The sequence below is a fragment of the Oncorhynchus clarkii genome, unplaced genomic scaffold (genome assembly GCF_045791955.1).
Source record: "Oncorhynchus clarkii lewisi isolate Uvic-CL-2024 unplaced genomic scaffold, UVic_Ocla_1.0 unplaced_contig_12550_pilon_pilon, whole genome shotgun sequence".
NCBI lineage: Eukaryota > Metazoa > Chordata > Actinopteri > Salmoniformes > Salmonidae > Oncorhynchus > Oncorhynchus clarkii.
The window spans coordinates 25,596-42,022 of record NW_027258257.1 but is presented as its reverse complement, the minus strand read 5'-3'; the positions used below and the strand labels follow the sequence as shown (position 1 = coordinate 42,022).

Sequence of the window (16,427 nt, the reverse complement as noted above, 5' to 3'; positions counted from 1 at the left end):
TTATGGTCTACTATTATGATGTTACTATTATGGTCTACTATTATGATGTTACTATTATGGTGTTACTATTATGATGTTACTATTATGATGTTACTATTATGGTCTACTATTATGATGTTACTATTATGATGTTACTATTATGGTCTACTATTATGATGTTACTATTATGGTCTACTATTATGAGGCTACTATTATGATGTTACTATTATGGTCTACTATTATGATGTTACTATTATGATGTTACTATTATGATGTTACTATTATGATGTTACTATTATGATGTTACTATTATGATGCTACTATTATGATGTTACTATTACTATTATGATGTTACTATTATGATGTTACTATTATGAGGCTACTATTATGAGACTATTATTATGATGTTACTATTATGATGCTACTATTATGATGTTACTATTATGATGCTACTATTATCAAATCAAATCAAATCAAATCAAATCAAATTTGATGATGATTATGAGACTACTATTATGATGTTACTATTATGATGTTACTATTATGATGTTACTATTATGATGTTACTATTATGATGCTACTATTATGATGTTACTATTACTATTATGATGTTACTATTATGATGTTACTATTATGATGTTACTATTATGATGCTACTATTATGATGCTACCATTATGGTCTACAATTATTATGCTACTATTATGATGCTACCATTATGTGCTACATTATGGTGCTACCATTATGATGCTACCATGATGGTCTACTATCATTATGCTACTATTATGATGCTACCATTATGGTCTACCATTATGATGCTACCATTACGGTCTACTATTATTATGCTACTATTATGATGCTACTATTATGATGCTACTTTTATGATGCTACTATTATGATGCTACCATTATGGTTTACTATCATGGTGCTACTATTATTATGTTACTATTATGATGTTACTATTATGATGTTACTATTATGATGTTACTATTATGAGGCAACTATTATGAGACTACAATTATGATGTTACTATTATGATGTTACTATTATGAGGCTACTATTATGAGACTATTATTATGATGTCACTATTATGATGCTACTATTATGATGTTACTATTATGATGCTACTATTATCAAATCAAATCAAATCAAATCAAATCAAATCAAATCAAATTTGATGATGATTATGAGACTACTATTATGATGTTACTATTATGATGTTACTATTATGATGTTACTATTATGATGTTACTATTATGATGCTACTATTATGATGCTACCATTATGGTCTACAATTATTATGCTACTATTATGATGCTACCATTATGTGCTACATTATGGTGCTACCATTATGATGCTACCATGATGGTCTACTATCATTATGCTACTATTATGATGCTACCATTATGGTCTACCATTATGATGCTACCATTACGGTCTACTATTATTATGCTACTATTATGATGTTACTATTATGATGTTACTATTATGATGTTACTATTATGATGTTACTATTATGAGGCAACTATTATGAGACTACAATTATGATGTTACTATTATGATGTTACTATTATGATGTTACTATTATGAGGCAACTATTATGATGTTACTATTATGATGCTACTATTATGATGCTACTATTATGATGTTACTATTATTATGTTACTATTATGATGTTACTATTATGATGTTACTATTATGATGCTACTATTATGATGTTACTATTATGAAGCAACTATTATGATGTTACTATTATGATGTTACTATTATGAGGCTACTATTATGAGGCTACTATTATGAGACTACTATTATGATGTTACTATTATGATGTTACTATTATGAAGCAACTATTATGATGTTACTATTATGATGTTACTATTATGATGTTACTATTATGAGGCTACTATTATGATGTTACTATTATGAGACTACTATTATGATGCTACTATTATGATGTTACTATTATGATGTTACTATTATGATGTTACTATTATGATGTTACTATTATGATGCTACTATTATGATGTTACTATTATGAAGCAACTATTATGATGTTACTATTATGGTCTACTATTATGATGTTACTATTATGAGGCTACTATTATGAGGCTACTATTATGATGTTACTATTATGATGTTACTATTATGATGTTACTATTATGATGTTACTATTATGAGACTACAATTATGATGTTACTATTATGATGTTACTATTATGATGTTACTATTATGATGTTATTATTATGATGTTACTATTATGATGCCACTATTATGATGTTACTATTATGATGTTACTATTATGATGTTACTATTATGATGTTACTATTATGATGTTACTATTATGAGACTACAATTATGATGTTACTATTATGATGTTACTATTATGATGTTACTATTATGATGTTACTATTATGATGTTACTATTATGAGACTACAATTATGATGTTACTATTATGATGTTACTATTATGATGTTACTATTATGATGTTACTATTATGATGTTACTATTATGATGTTACTATTATGATGTTACTATTATGTGCTAGTGGGCAAGACAGTATAGGACTCACCATGTCCCACTGGATGACCAATCCCAACAGACAAACAGGAAGCTCTTTCCCTGAAACCACTGGTTGTTAAACAGTGGCTCTGTATAATTTGAATACTTATTTCAAAAAGGTTTGCCTATACCGTGGGTGCAGTTAATATTGGTAGCAATATGGTCAGACAGTTTCTTGGCCTTCAACGTTTAAATGTGAATGATCTCTTTAGCTCCATGTCATTTCCTGCCCTGGGGTTAATTGCTGTTGGCCCCACCAACACACATCCATCCCTACAGTGACCTCATCACTCATACCCCTAAAGAGCACCACCGTGGCAACTGGGGCTGATTGAAATCTTGGGATGGAGAGGAGAGGTGTGATTGGTAACATGGAGGGATTGGGACAAGAAGTAGGTGGGAGGGAGTTGGGGGTGGGGGCATCGACAGCTTAACCTCCTCCCACCTCAGCACCACCCTCTCTATCTCCTTGACTGGAGAGGAGGGAATGAAGAATAGAGGGAAGGAGAGAGAGAAAGAGAGAGAGAGAGAGAGACTCAGTGTCCCTAAACACAATGAGACACTGCTGCAGCTCATTGTTGGTGCCTAAATGTTTAATGAGAAAGTCTTATTTGTTTAGAGCAGGCCCTTCAGGCGCTCATTAGACTAACTGTAGTTTAATGATTTAGTAATGCCAGGGAGTTAGAAAGGGGGAAAAGGGCAATAATACACACACACACAAACAAGCACACACGAGGCAATAAAGGAAAAGGGGGAAGATGCCGACCATGTGAGACAGAGGGAGGGGGGCTGAAAGAGAACACGAGAGGGAGGAAAGAGGAGGAGTTATAAAGGTGGTGGGGGCGGGGCGTTTGAGAATCTCTCTCTTTCCACTCCCCTGGTCTAATAGACGTCCCCCGTCTTGGTCCTGTATGATCAGGCCAAGCCACAAATGACTCGTCTAGAGAGCCCTCAAACTCAACTCTGAACCTCGATGCCAGTTCATTTTTACATTGTTCCCCTCTAATCAGGGACTGATTGACTGGAGAGGAGGAAATGAAGAATAGAGGGAAGGAGAGAGAGACCAATCAGGGACTGATTTAGACCTGGGACACCAGGTGGGTGGTATTAATTATCAAGTAGAACAGAAAACCAGGGATAAGAGTTGAATACCCCTGCTATAGAGAATCCCCTTCCTCCCTAGTCTAGCCCTCCCTCCTGACTCCAGTAGACAAACCCCTCATAGGATTGAGGCCATAGTGCTGAAATCAGTATTGCTCACCTGCCAGTCAGTCCACTACTGTGGCAAAAGTGCTCAATCAGGTCCCCTGGGCTGGCAAGAAGACATAGAGCCAAGCACATACATACAGTGCCTTGCGAAAGTATTCGGCCCCCTTGAAATTTGCGACCTTTTGCCAAATTTCAGGCTTCAAACATGAAGATATAAAACTGTATTTTTATGTGAAGAATAAACAACAAGTGGGACACAATCATGAAGTGGAACGACATTTATTGGATATTTCAAACTTTTTTAACAAATCAAAAACTGAAAAATTGGGCGTGCAAAATTATTCAGCCCCTTTACTTTCAGTGCAGCAAACTCTCTCCAGAAGTTCAGTGAGGATCTCTGAATGATCCAATGTTGACCTAAATGACTAATGATGATAAATACAATCCACCTGTGTGGAATCAAGTCTCCGTATAAATGCACCTGCACTGTGATAGTCTCAGAGGTCCGTTAAAAGCGCAGAGAGCATCATGAAGAACAAGGAACACACCAGGCAGGTCCGAGATACTGTTGTGAAGAAGTTTAAAGCCGGATTTGGATACAAAAAGATTTCCCAAGCTTTAAACATCCCAAGGAGCACTGTGCAAGCGATAATATTGAAATGGAAGGAGTATCAGACCACTGCAAATCTACCAAGACCTGGCCGTCCCTCTAAACTTTCAGCTCATACAAGGAGAAGACTGATCAGAGATGCAGCCAAGAGGCCCATGATCACTCTGGATGAACTGCAGAGATCTACAGCTGAGGTGGGAGACTCTGTCCATAGGACAACAATCAGATGTATATTGCACAAATCTGGCCTTTATGGAAGAGTGGCAAGAAGAAAGGCATTTCTTAAAGATATCCATAAAAAGTGTTGTTTAAAGTTTGCCACAAGCCACCTGGGAGACACACCAAACATGTGGAAGAAGGTGCTCTGGTCAGATGAAACCAAAATGCAACTTTTTGGCAACAATGCAAAACGTTATGTTTGGCGTAAAAGCAACACAGCTGAACACACCATCCCCACTGTCAAACATGGTGGTGGCAGCATCATGGTTTGGGCCTGCTTTTCTTCAGCAGGGACAGGGAAGATGGTTAAAATTGATGGGAAGATGGATGGAGCCAAATACAGGACCATTCTGGAAGAAAACCTGATGGAGTCTGCAAAAGACCTGAGACTGGGACGGAGATTTGTCTTCCAACAAGACAATGATCCAAAACATAAAGCAAAATCTACAATGGAATGGTTCAAAAATAAACATATCCAGGTGTTAGAATGGCCAAGTCAAAGTCCAGACCTGAATCCAATCGAGAATCTGTGGAAAGAACTGAAAACTGCTGTTCACAAATGCTCTCCATCCAACCTCACTGAGCTCGAGCTGTTTTGCAAGGAGGAATGGGAAAAAATGTCAGTCTCTCGATGTGCAAAACTGATAGAGACATACCCCAAGCGACTTACAGCTGTAATCGCAGCAAAAGGTGGCACTACAAAGTATTAACTTCAGGGGGCTGAATCATTTTGCACGCCCAATTTTTCAGTTTTTGATTTGTTAAAAAAGTTTGAAATATCCAATAAATGTCGTTCCACTTCATGATTGTGTCCCACTTGTTGTTGATTCTTCACAAAAAATACAGTTTTATATCTTTATGTTTGAAGCCTGAAATGTGGCAAAAGGTCGCAAAGTTCAAGGGGGCCGAATACTTTCGCAAGGCACTGTACATACATACATACATACATACATACATACAATCAATCAGACACATACCTTTAGAGGCCGGTCATGGTCTCCACTGCAGAGGGAATTCAGGGAAGTCTTGAAGGTTTTCCACACCGGGTTAAGGTTGTTCATAACAGTCTGTGAGTGAAACAGGAAAGAGAAATGGAAATAAGCTAATGTAATTGGATGGATCCGTTTGAACAAAACGACTGCTGGTTTTACCTCTGTTCTGTGCACAAGCTGTAGCGTGTCGTCATCGTTCATCCTGAAGATCTCCAGGAAAGGGTCTGATTTGCTAAAAAAGTCCTGCACAGAGAGATACACGGTGGGCTTTCAGAAATACATCAACTACCATCTTAATGCCATGCTGAGGGATTGCAATATTTCCCTCCCAACCGCTTTGGCCCTAAAACTGTGAAAGTGGTCAATAAAATACCTAACGTTGTTGTGAGGAAGATGGTTGCCATGTTGTCCAAATTCATGCATTTATCAAAGTCAACAACACACTGAGGTCCTCTACAAACGCTCCTGTATGTGTATAGGTAATCTACATGGAATATATATTACACATAGGATATACTGTACTGACATCTAACTAACTCTCTGCCACTATATCTCTTCCTGTGAGGCTGGTCTTTCTCCTTCCTGTTCATTGATTCATAGAGCTGAGCTGTGATGCAATCTGTAGGAGGGTTATCTCTGGAAACTCCCTAGACGGGTGCCAAAACTCCTGAACAGCTAAATTAGCTGAAGAAATACTGTACCTCATACAATACTCCAGACCCTGAGGTTGTTACTCGTTACAGTATACAGCTAAGACGCCTTTCAAATTGTCTTGGTACTTTGACTTATCTAATAAGAGCAGCACTGGGAAGTAGAAAATCACAGATTGTTCTCAACACTTTTGAACAACAAGTAGAAATGTCAAATTGCAGATTGCATTTCTTCAACAAGCAGGACGCACAGGATGTACTTCAAAATCCCGGTCATTGGAAAGAGAAAGAGACGCAGGTATAGAGGACATAGGGAGAGGTGCCTTGTAAGGATCCGCCAACGGCGAGTGGGAAATCTGCCCTCACCATCAGTATTACTTGCCAACGTACAATCATTGAACAATAAATTAGACGATGATTAGACGTACGATCACGATCACATTAGACGTACGATCACGAATATCCTACCAACAGGACATCAAAAACTGTAATATCTTATGTTTCACCAAATCGTGGCTGAATGACGACATGGATAACATTCAGCTGGTTGTAACCCCTGGGGTGTAGTGGGAAAGAAGTCAGGCGCATCAAGCAGAGAGTTCAGGGTAGCACTACTTTTTAATGCACCACAACGGTGAACAGACGCCATCCCTAACAAATGCCCCAAACACGGGGGACTTAAACAGTCCAGAATATCCAAACACATGGACCATAGTGACATACAGCCGTGTACACAGGTACACTGAAAATAATCCTGCACAACCAGCAGGCGGGCCGGCTGGTAAATAAAGCCCAACCAATTAACCTAAACTAAACACATATGCAACTAATAAACAGAAAAGGGGGAAAAGGGATCAGTGGCAGCTAGTAGGCCGGTGACGACGACCGCCAAGCGCCACCCGAACAGGAAGGGGAGCCACCTTCGGTCGGAGCCGTGACACTGGTGGGATATACGCTGCACTGGCTAGATAGAACAGCACACTCCGAAGACGAGGGTGGTCTGTGTATATTAGTAAACAACAGCTGGTGCACGAAATCTAAGGAAGTCTCTAGATTTTGCTCGCCTGAAGTGGAGTATCTCATGATAGTGTTCATCTATATTTTGTGTGGCTGTTTATTTACCACCACAGACGGATGCTGGCACTAAGACTGCACTCAGTCAGCTGTATAAGGTAATAAGCAAACAGGAAACTGCTCACCCAGAAGCGGCGCTTCTAGTGGCCGGGGACTTTAATGCAGGGAAACATTAATCCATTTTACCTCATTTCTATCAGCATGTTATATGTCAACCAGAGGGGTAAAAAATTATAGATCACCTTTACGGCACACACAGAGACGCATACAAAGCTCTCCCTCGCCCTCCTTTGGCAAATCTGACCATAATTCTATCCTCCTGATCCCTGCCGACAAGCAAAAACTAAAGCAGGAAGCACCAGTGACTCGGTCTATTAAAAAGCAGTCAGATAAAGCAGATGCTAAACTACAGGACTGTTTTGCTAGCACAGACAGGAACATGTTCCGGGATTCTTCCAATGGCATTGAGGAGTACACCACATCAGTCACTGGCTTTATCAATAAGTGCATCGAGGAAGTCGTCCCCACAGTGAAAGTACATACATAGCCCAACCAGAAGCCATGGATTACAGACAACATTCACACTGAGCTAAAGTGTAGGTGCAGAACTCTAACCTGGAAGCTTATAAGAAATCCTGCTATGCCCTGCGACGAACCATCAGACAGGCAAAGCGCCAATAAAGGACTAAAATTGAATCATACTACACCGGCTCCGATGCTCGTCGGGTGTCGCAGGGCCTGTAAACTATTACAGACTACAAACGGAAGCACAGACGCGAGCTGTCAAGTGACACGAGCCTACCAGATGAGCTAAATCACTTCTATGCTCGCTTCAAGGCAAGCAACACTGAGGCAACACTGAGGTAGCCGATGTGAGTAAGGCCGCTGGCAAGGCATGTGCTGACCAACTGGCAGGTGTCTTCACTGACATTTTCAACATGTCCCTGATCGAGTCTGTAATACCACCGTGTTTCAAGCAGACCACCATAGTCTCTGTGCCCAAGAACACGAAGGCAACCTGCCTAAATGACTACAGACCCATAGCACTCAAGTTCGTAGCCGTGAGTGCTAGGCTGGTAATGGCTCACATCAACACCATTATCCCCGAAACCCTAGACCCACTCCAATTTGCATAACGCTCAAACAGATCCACAGATGATGCAATCTCTATTGCACTCCACACTGTCCTTTCCCACCTGGACAAAAGAAACACCTACGTGAGAATACTATTCATTGAGTACAGCTCAGCATTCAACACCATAGTGCCCTCAAAGCTCATCACTAAGCTAAGGATCCTGGGACTAAACACCTCCCTCTGCAGCTGGATCCTGGACTTCCTGACGGGCCGCACAGAGGTGGTAAGGGTAGGTAGCAACACATCTGCCACACTGATCCTCAATACTGGAGCACCTCAGGGGTGTGTGCTCAGTCCCCTCCTGTACTTCCTGTTCACCCACGACTGCATAGCCAGACACGACTCCAATACCATAATTAAGTTTGCAGACGACAAAACAGTGGTAGGCCTGATCACCGACAACGACGAGACAGCCTATGGGGAGACACCTGGCCAGGTGGTACCAGAATAACAACCTATCCCTCAATGTAATCAAGACAAAGGAGATGATTGTGGACTACAGGAAAAGGAGGACCGACGACGCCCTCATTCTCATCGAGGGGGCTGTAGTGGAGCAGGTTGAGAGCATCAAGTTCCTTGGTGTCCACATCACCAACCAACTTGAATGGTCCAAACACACCAAGATAGTCGTGAAAACCTTTCCCCCCCAGGAGACTGAAAAGATTTGGCATGGGTCCTCAGATCCTCAAAAGGTTCTACAGCTGCAACATCTGCCTGGTATGGCAACTGCTCTGCCTCCAACCGCATGGCACTACAGAGGGTAGTGCGAACAGCATAGTACATCACTGGGGCTAAGCTGCCAGCCATCCAGGACTTCTACACCAGGTGGTGTCAGAAGAAGTCCCTCAAAATTGTAAAAAGACCCCAGCCACCGCAGTCAAAGACTGCTCTCTCTTCTACCACATGGCAAATGGTACTGGAGCACCAAGTCTTGATGCAAGAGGCTTCTAAACAGCTTTCACCCCCAAGCCATAAGACTCCTGAACCGGTAATCAAATGGCTACCCGGACCATCTGCATTGTGTGTCCCCTCCCCCAACCCCTCTTTTTACGCTGCTGCTACACTCTGTTTATCATCTATGCATAGTCACTTTAACTATACCTACATGTACATATTACCTTAATTAGCCCGACTATCCGGTGCCCCCACACATGGACTCTGTACCCCTGTATACAGCCTCGCTACTGTTATTTTCACTGTCAGTTTACTGTTTTTTAAATGTCTTTACCGATCTATTGTTTACCTAATACCTATTTTTTACTTAAAAATTGCACTGTTGGTTAGGGCTTGGAAGTAAGCATTTCACTGTGAGGTCTACACCTGTTGTATTTGGCACACGTGACAAATACACTTTGATTTGATTTGATTTGAATTGGGGCCAGCAATGGTCATGATATATCCTGGTCTGGTTAGGCACACCTGATGTCTGATCCTAGTACTACAATCAACTTGACTGGATGCTCCAGGAGAAAAATTCCCTCAAAACACCTGCTGATCAGAAGAAATCTGCAGTTCCAAAAACATGAAATCAATCATTTATAAACACGATTCTTACTGATAGGATACTGATAGGAGAGTTAAGAGCACATCGCTTTGATTGATTACATTTCTCCCTGCATATGCAATGCTGATTTGCATTTTAGTGCTGGAATAATGTACTTTAGCACCTGTGGTGAGGGAAAACTTATTTCAGTTGAAGGCAGACACACACACACACACACACACACACACACACACACACACACACACACACACACACACACACACACACACACACACACACACACACACACACACACACACACACACACACACACACACACACACACACACACACACACACACACACACACACACACACACACACACACACACACACACACACACACACACACACACACACACACACACACACACACACACACACACACACACACAGCATCTTCCATTTAGTGGAGATTAACTCATTTAAATTAGACTGTGATTAGAGATACACTGGGGCTGAGAAAGACACCAGGAGACTTAAAAACATCTCTTTGACTTAACCACAAACACACCACACACACCTCTGCTCTCTTCTCTCCTTTCTTATCTCCCCATCTGTGTGAGCCAGAACCACAAACACAGCAGGAGAGACTGAGATGGGGAGTTGGGTGGATCATAGATCCTCATTGAGGAGGGATTGGTTCTCTGTATCTAATGTGTTTCTGTTGTAATTATTCCTCTGATGGGATTTTGCCCTTGAAGCATAGCTCTATGTGTATAATCACTGTTCTGAGACCAGTTGATGCCATGGTTAATGGAGAGGATATACAATAATGTAATGCATTCATAATCAATTAACGAGCACAAATTAAACATGTTCTGTAGCGTTGCAACCTTACCTTGTCGTCAAGTTTCCTGGCACTGAAAGAAAGTTCCACATAATCATCATTCCCTGTCAGCTCCTCGGCGGTGACCTGCAGGTACATAACACACACCTGGATCTAATATTCACACACACCTGGTTCTAATATTCACACACCTGGTTCTAATATTCAAACACAACTGGTTATAATATTCACACACCTGGTTCTAATATTCACACACACCTGGTTCTAATATTTACACACACCTGGATCTAATATTCACACACCTGGATCTAATATTCACACACCTGGTTCTAATATTCACACACAACTGGTTCTAATATTCACACAACTGGATCTAATATTCACACACACCTGGATCTAATATTCACACACACCTGGATCTAATATTCACACACACCTGGTTCTAATATTCACACACATGGTTCTAATATTCACACACACCTGGATCTAATATTCACACACAACTGGTTCTAATATTCACACACACCTGGATCTAATATTCACACACACCTGGTTCTAATATTCACACACCTGGTTCTAATATTCACACACACCTGGATCTAATATTCACACACAACTGGTTCTAATATTCACACACCTGGTTCTAATATTCACACACACCTGGATCTAATATTCACACACACCTGGTTCTAATATTCACACACACCTGGATCTAATATTCACACACACCTGGTTCTAATATTCACACACCTGGATCTAATATTCACACACAACTGGTTCTAATATTCACACACACCTGGTTCTAATATTCACACACCGCTGGTTCTAATATTCACACACACCTGGATCTAATATTCACACACACCTGGTTCTAATATTCACAAACACCTGTATCTAATATTCACACACACCTGGATCTAATATTCACACACAACTGGTTCTAATATTCACACACATGGTTCTAATATTCACACACACCTGGTTCTAATATTCACACACCTGGATCTAATATTCACACACACCTGGTTCTAATATTCACACACCTGGTTCTAATATTCACACACCTGGTTCTATTATTCACACACACCTGGATCTAATATTCACACACACCTGGATCTAATATTCACACACACCTGGTTCTAATATTCACACACCTGGTTCTAATATTCACACACACCTGGTTCTAATATTCACACACACCTGGTTCTAATATTCACACACACCTGGTTCTAATATTCACACACACCCTGGTTATAACCAGAAACCAGAACAAAGTTCTGTTTATGAATGAAATAGTGAACTTGTAATCATTGTAGTAAAACGCATGATAGGCATATTGTCTTTCATATTTGGAGTTCATAAATTGCTTGTATTGTTCTGTACCTGCCTCCAGATTCATATGTATTTGTCAACTGTTTAGATATGAAATACTGTGGAATCACTCCTCATCTGGTCTAATATAAGTCCTATTGACACTGATGTTAGTTTCTTTCTGCTGGGAGCTCGTTTTTCATAATGACCTTGAGATACCGCTCTATTTAGTTCTCTCTTTATATAGAACTATTGTGTGTGTGTGTGTGTGTGTGTGTGTGTGTGTGTGTGTGTGTGTGTGTGTGTGTGTGTGTGTGTGTGTGTGTGTGTGTGTGTGTGTGTGTGTGTGTGTGTGTGTATACGTGTGCGTGTGCGTGTGCGTGTGTGTGTGTGTGTGTGTGTGTTTGTGTGATTTACACTATTAAGAATGCCTTGATACCTTTGTTAAAATAGGTTATTTTCCATGCATAAGCAAACAGGCAATGTGCTTCAGAAACAAAACAATATGTATGTTCATCTCAAACAGACACATGCATGCATATCTATTTGTTAAGTTCAGATGCTACTCTACACCAAACTCAGAAAGTGTAAAAAATAACTCCCGTATCTGAATTAAAGTTTGCCTGGTCACATTTGAATTTAGATTAGGTGGTAGGCTTCTCAAATCAAATCAAATCAAATTGTATTGGTCACAGACACCTGATTAGCAGATGTTATTGCGGGTGTAGCATAATGCTTGTGCTTCTATCTCCGATAGTGCAGTAATATCTAACAAGTAATATATAACAAATTACACAACATATACCCAATACACACAAATGGAATGAATTAAGACTATATACATACAGACGAGCGATGTCAGAGCGGAACGGACTAAGATCCAGTAGAATAGTATAGAAAACAGTATATACATATGAGATGAGTAATGCTAGTTAAAATGTAAACATTATTAAGTGAATGAGATACCGTAGAATAGTATAGAATACAGTATATACAAATGAGATGAGTAATGCAAGTTAAAATGTAACCATTATTAAGTGAATGAGATACCGTAGAATAGTATAGAATACAGTATATACAAATGAGATGAGTAATGCAAGTTAAAATGTAAACATTATTAAGTGAATGAGATACCGTAGAATAGTATAGAATACAGTATATACAAATGAGATGAGTAATGCCAGATATGTAAACATTATTAGTTTTCCATTCCTTAAAGTGGCCAGTGATTTCTAGTCTATAACTATAGGCAGCAGCCTCTAATGTGCTAGTGATGGCTGTTTAACAGTCTGATGGCCTTGAGATAGAAGCTGTTTTTCAGTCTCTCGGTCCCCGCTTTGATGCACCTGTATTGACACATTCTGGATGATAGCGGGGTGAACAGGCAGTGGCTCGGGTGGTTGTTGTCCTTGGTGATCTTTTTGGCCTTCCTGTGACATCGGGTGCCGTAGGTGTCCTGGAGGGCGGGTAGTTTGCCCCCGGTGATGCGTTGGTGATGCGTTGGGCAGACCTCTCCCTCTGGAGAGCCTTGCGGTTGCGGGCGGTGCAGTTGCCATACCAAGCGTTGATACAGCCCGACTGGATGCTTTCAATTGTGCATCTGTAAAAGTTTGTGAGGGTTTTAGTTTTAGTCCTGAGGTTGAAGAGGCGCTGTTGCGCCTTCTTCACCACACTGTCTGTGTGGGTGGTCCATTTCAGTTTGTCAGTGATGTGTACGCCAAGGAACTTGAAGCTTTCCACATTCTCCACTGCTGTCCCGTCGATGTAGATAGGGGGGTGCACCCTCTGCTGTTTCCTGAAGTTGTTCCCTTTGTTTTGTTGATGTTGAGTGAGAGGTTGTTTTCCAGGCACCACACTCCCATAGTCCACACCTCCTCCCTGTAGACTGTCTCATCATTGTTGGTAATTAAGTCTACTAGTGTTGTGTTGTCTACAAACTTGATGATTGAGTTGGATGCGTGCTTGGCCATGCAGTCATGGGTGAACAGGGAGTACAGGAGGGGGCTGAGCACGCACTCACCCTTGTTGAGGATCAGCGGAGTGGAGGTGATGTTTCCTACCTTTACCACCTGGGGGCGGCCCGTCAGGAAGTTCAGGACCCAGTTGCACAGGACGGGGTTCAGACCAGGACCTCAAGCTTAATGACGAGCTTGGAGGGTACTATGGTGTTGAATGCTGAGCTGTAGTCAATAAACAGCATTCTTACACAGGTATTCCTCTTGTCCAGATTGGATAGGGCAGTGTGCAGAGTGATGGCGATTGCATCGTCTGTGGATCTATTGGGGCAGTAAGCAAATTGAAGTGGCTCTAGGGTGGTAGGTAAGGTAGAGGTGAAATGATCCTTGACTAGTCTCTCAAATCACTTCGTGATGAGTAATGATTAGTTACCTTTGCTGTGCTTTAGACAGACAGACAGACAGACAGACAGACAGACAGACAGACAGACAGACAGACAGACAGACAGACAGAAAGCTAGAGAGAGAGAGGGAGCTAGGTGACAGACAGGGGCCTTACCATGATGAAGGACTTGCTCACTGTGCTGCCCTGTTTGAGCAGTGGTTTGGTGAGCTTCCTCTGGGACACAATCTGTTTGGAGAGAGATAAGAGGTGAGACTCCCCTGACTCGGTGCCTCACATCAACAACACAGCAACTCAGGAGAACCAGAGGGGGGAAACTGGGACGAGGGAATCACCGGCAGTCAAAAATAAAGAAATAAAAAAATGAAGAGTTTTGCACAAATGTCTGAAGGAAAAGAGAGTGTGGTGGTATAGGGTGAGGTTGGGGAGTTCTGACGAGAAGTTTTGCCATAAACACATGCTGGAAAGATGCCATAAAATAATTGGATGCTGTGAGGCTTTCCACATTATGCAAGTAATATGCAATGTAAGAGTCTTTGTAAAGGTTCAAAGCCCTCTCAGTAAATTCTCAATGCTGGAATTTTTGCATGGTACAGTAGGTCTATTGGATGATTTTGAGAATAAAATATGAAGTCAAACTGTAGAAATACAGTAAAACCCCTTGGCGAATACTATTCACAATATAAGGTGTTTCTAAATGATGCCTCTTATTTGCATTGAGATGTGCCCACAGTCCCACCGTCTCCTTGTAGATACAACAGAGTGGAACAAAATGAACAGCTCATCCATTAGAACATCTCCCAGGAGTCAGAGGGAAAAGACAGAGAGATAGAGAGAGAGAGAGAGAGAGAGAGAGAGAGAGAGAGAGAGGGGGGGAGAGAGGAAGGCAGAGAGTGGTACTTTGAAACTTGGATCAAACTCAAACTAAATACTGCAATTCATAACACATGAAATTAGTTTCTGGAGAATTCCTCAGTACAACTAGATGAAGATAGCAGGGCCTATGAACCATGTGTCAGCAGTGGTGGGGAAGAATCATTTGCTGTTGGCATAGACACACAATAATACCAGAGAGAGGCTCAGAAGGCTCAAACATTCCAGGCCCGCTGTCGTACCGGACGCCAACTGTTTCAGCCGACAGCTGCATGTATAGCAAAACACTCTTAATGAAAGTCTGGGGGATTATTTCATTACGTGCCTTATCGTTATTTGCACGTGGCATGTCATTTTATTGGAGACTGACTGTATGCAAACGTTACAGAGAGCTAATTTTTGCCGGTGAAAAGGGTTGATATAAAAACACACTACACTGCCCGACCAACTGCCACTAAACCACTTAACTCGCTTGTTTTTTTTACGTTACAGGAAATGACCCGTGCAGAGAGGGAGGGTGAGAGGTAGGTGTTGTCTTTCTTGAGTAAACAGTCTCACTGGGTCTACTAAAAAGCCTCTGCTAACTGCTTTTAATGGTCTCTAAGTTCAGCTCGGTCCAGCATTAGCACTTAGCACTTAGCATTGTGTCAGAGATAGCGTGTCGGAGTTAGTGTGGCATTGCCGTGAGAACACACCTGTCCCAGTGTGCACTCCATGGCCCCCAGAAAGTCAGCCTCCTTGATGCCGTTGTGATTGCTGCTGATGTCATAGAGCTCGTAACGTAGCCGCTGTACTTCCTCAAAGTAAAAGTCCACGGTGAAGACTTTAGAAAAGGTGGGGCTTATGGAGCTACGGATCACCTCTGTCCTGTCAACCTGCAGAGAGAGAGAGAGAGAGTGCCCAGTGGGTTTATTCCATTGGAGGCTCCTCAGAGGAGGACGGGGAGGACCATCATCCTCATTGAATTTCAGAAATAAATAAAATAGAGAAAACATCTAAAAAGTTATCACTTTAAACTAAATATATTCACGTCACCAAATAATTAATTAAAATACACTGTTTGCAATGAAGGTCTACAGTAGCCTCAACAGCACTCTGTAGGGTAGCACCATGGTGTAGACGGAGG

General features: G+C 41.2%; 1 protein-coding gene across 2 annotated transcripts in view; it reads right to left on the bottom strand.

The window, feature by feature from the left end:
- Nucleotides 1-16,176, bottom strand: part of LOC139396385 (copine-4) — a 49,342-nt gene extending 33,166 nt beyond the window's left edge. Inside the window, exons 1-5 of one of the 2 annotated variants that reach the window (XM_071143417.1) lie at nt 15,997-16,176; nt 14,585-14,656; nt 10,811-10,885; nt 5,727-5,810; nt 5,553-5,642 (exon numbers count right to left, since the gene is read on the bottom strand). In XM_071143417.1, the coding sequence (XP_070999518.1) occupies nt 5,553-5,642; nt 5,727-5,810; nt 10,811-10,885; nt 14,585-14,656; nt 15,997-16,017 (342 nt within the window). In that variant the 5' untranslated portion in view covers nt 16,018-16,176. The remainder of the gene's footprint in view (nt 1-5,552; nt 5,643-5,726; nt 5,811-10,810; nt 10,886-14,584; nt 14,657-15,996) is intronic. The other variant, XM_071143418.1, reaches the window with a different exon arrangement.
- Between the last annotated feature and the right edge of the window lie 251 nt (nt 16,177-16,427).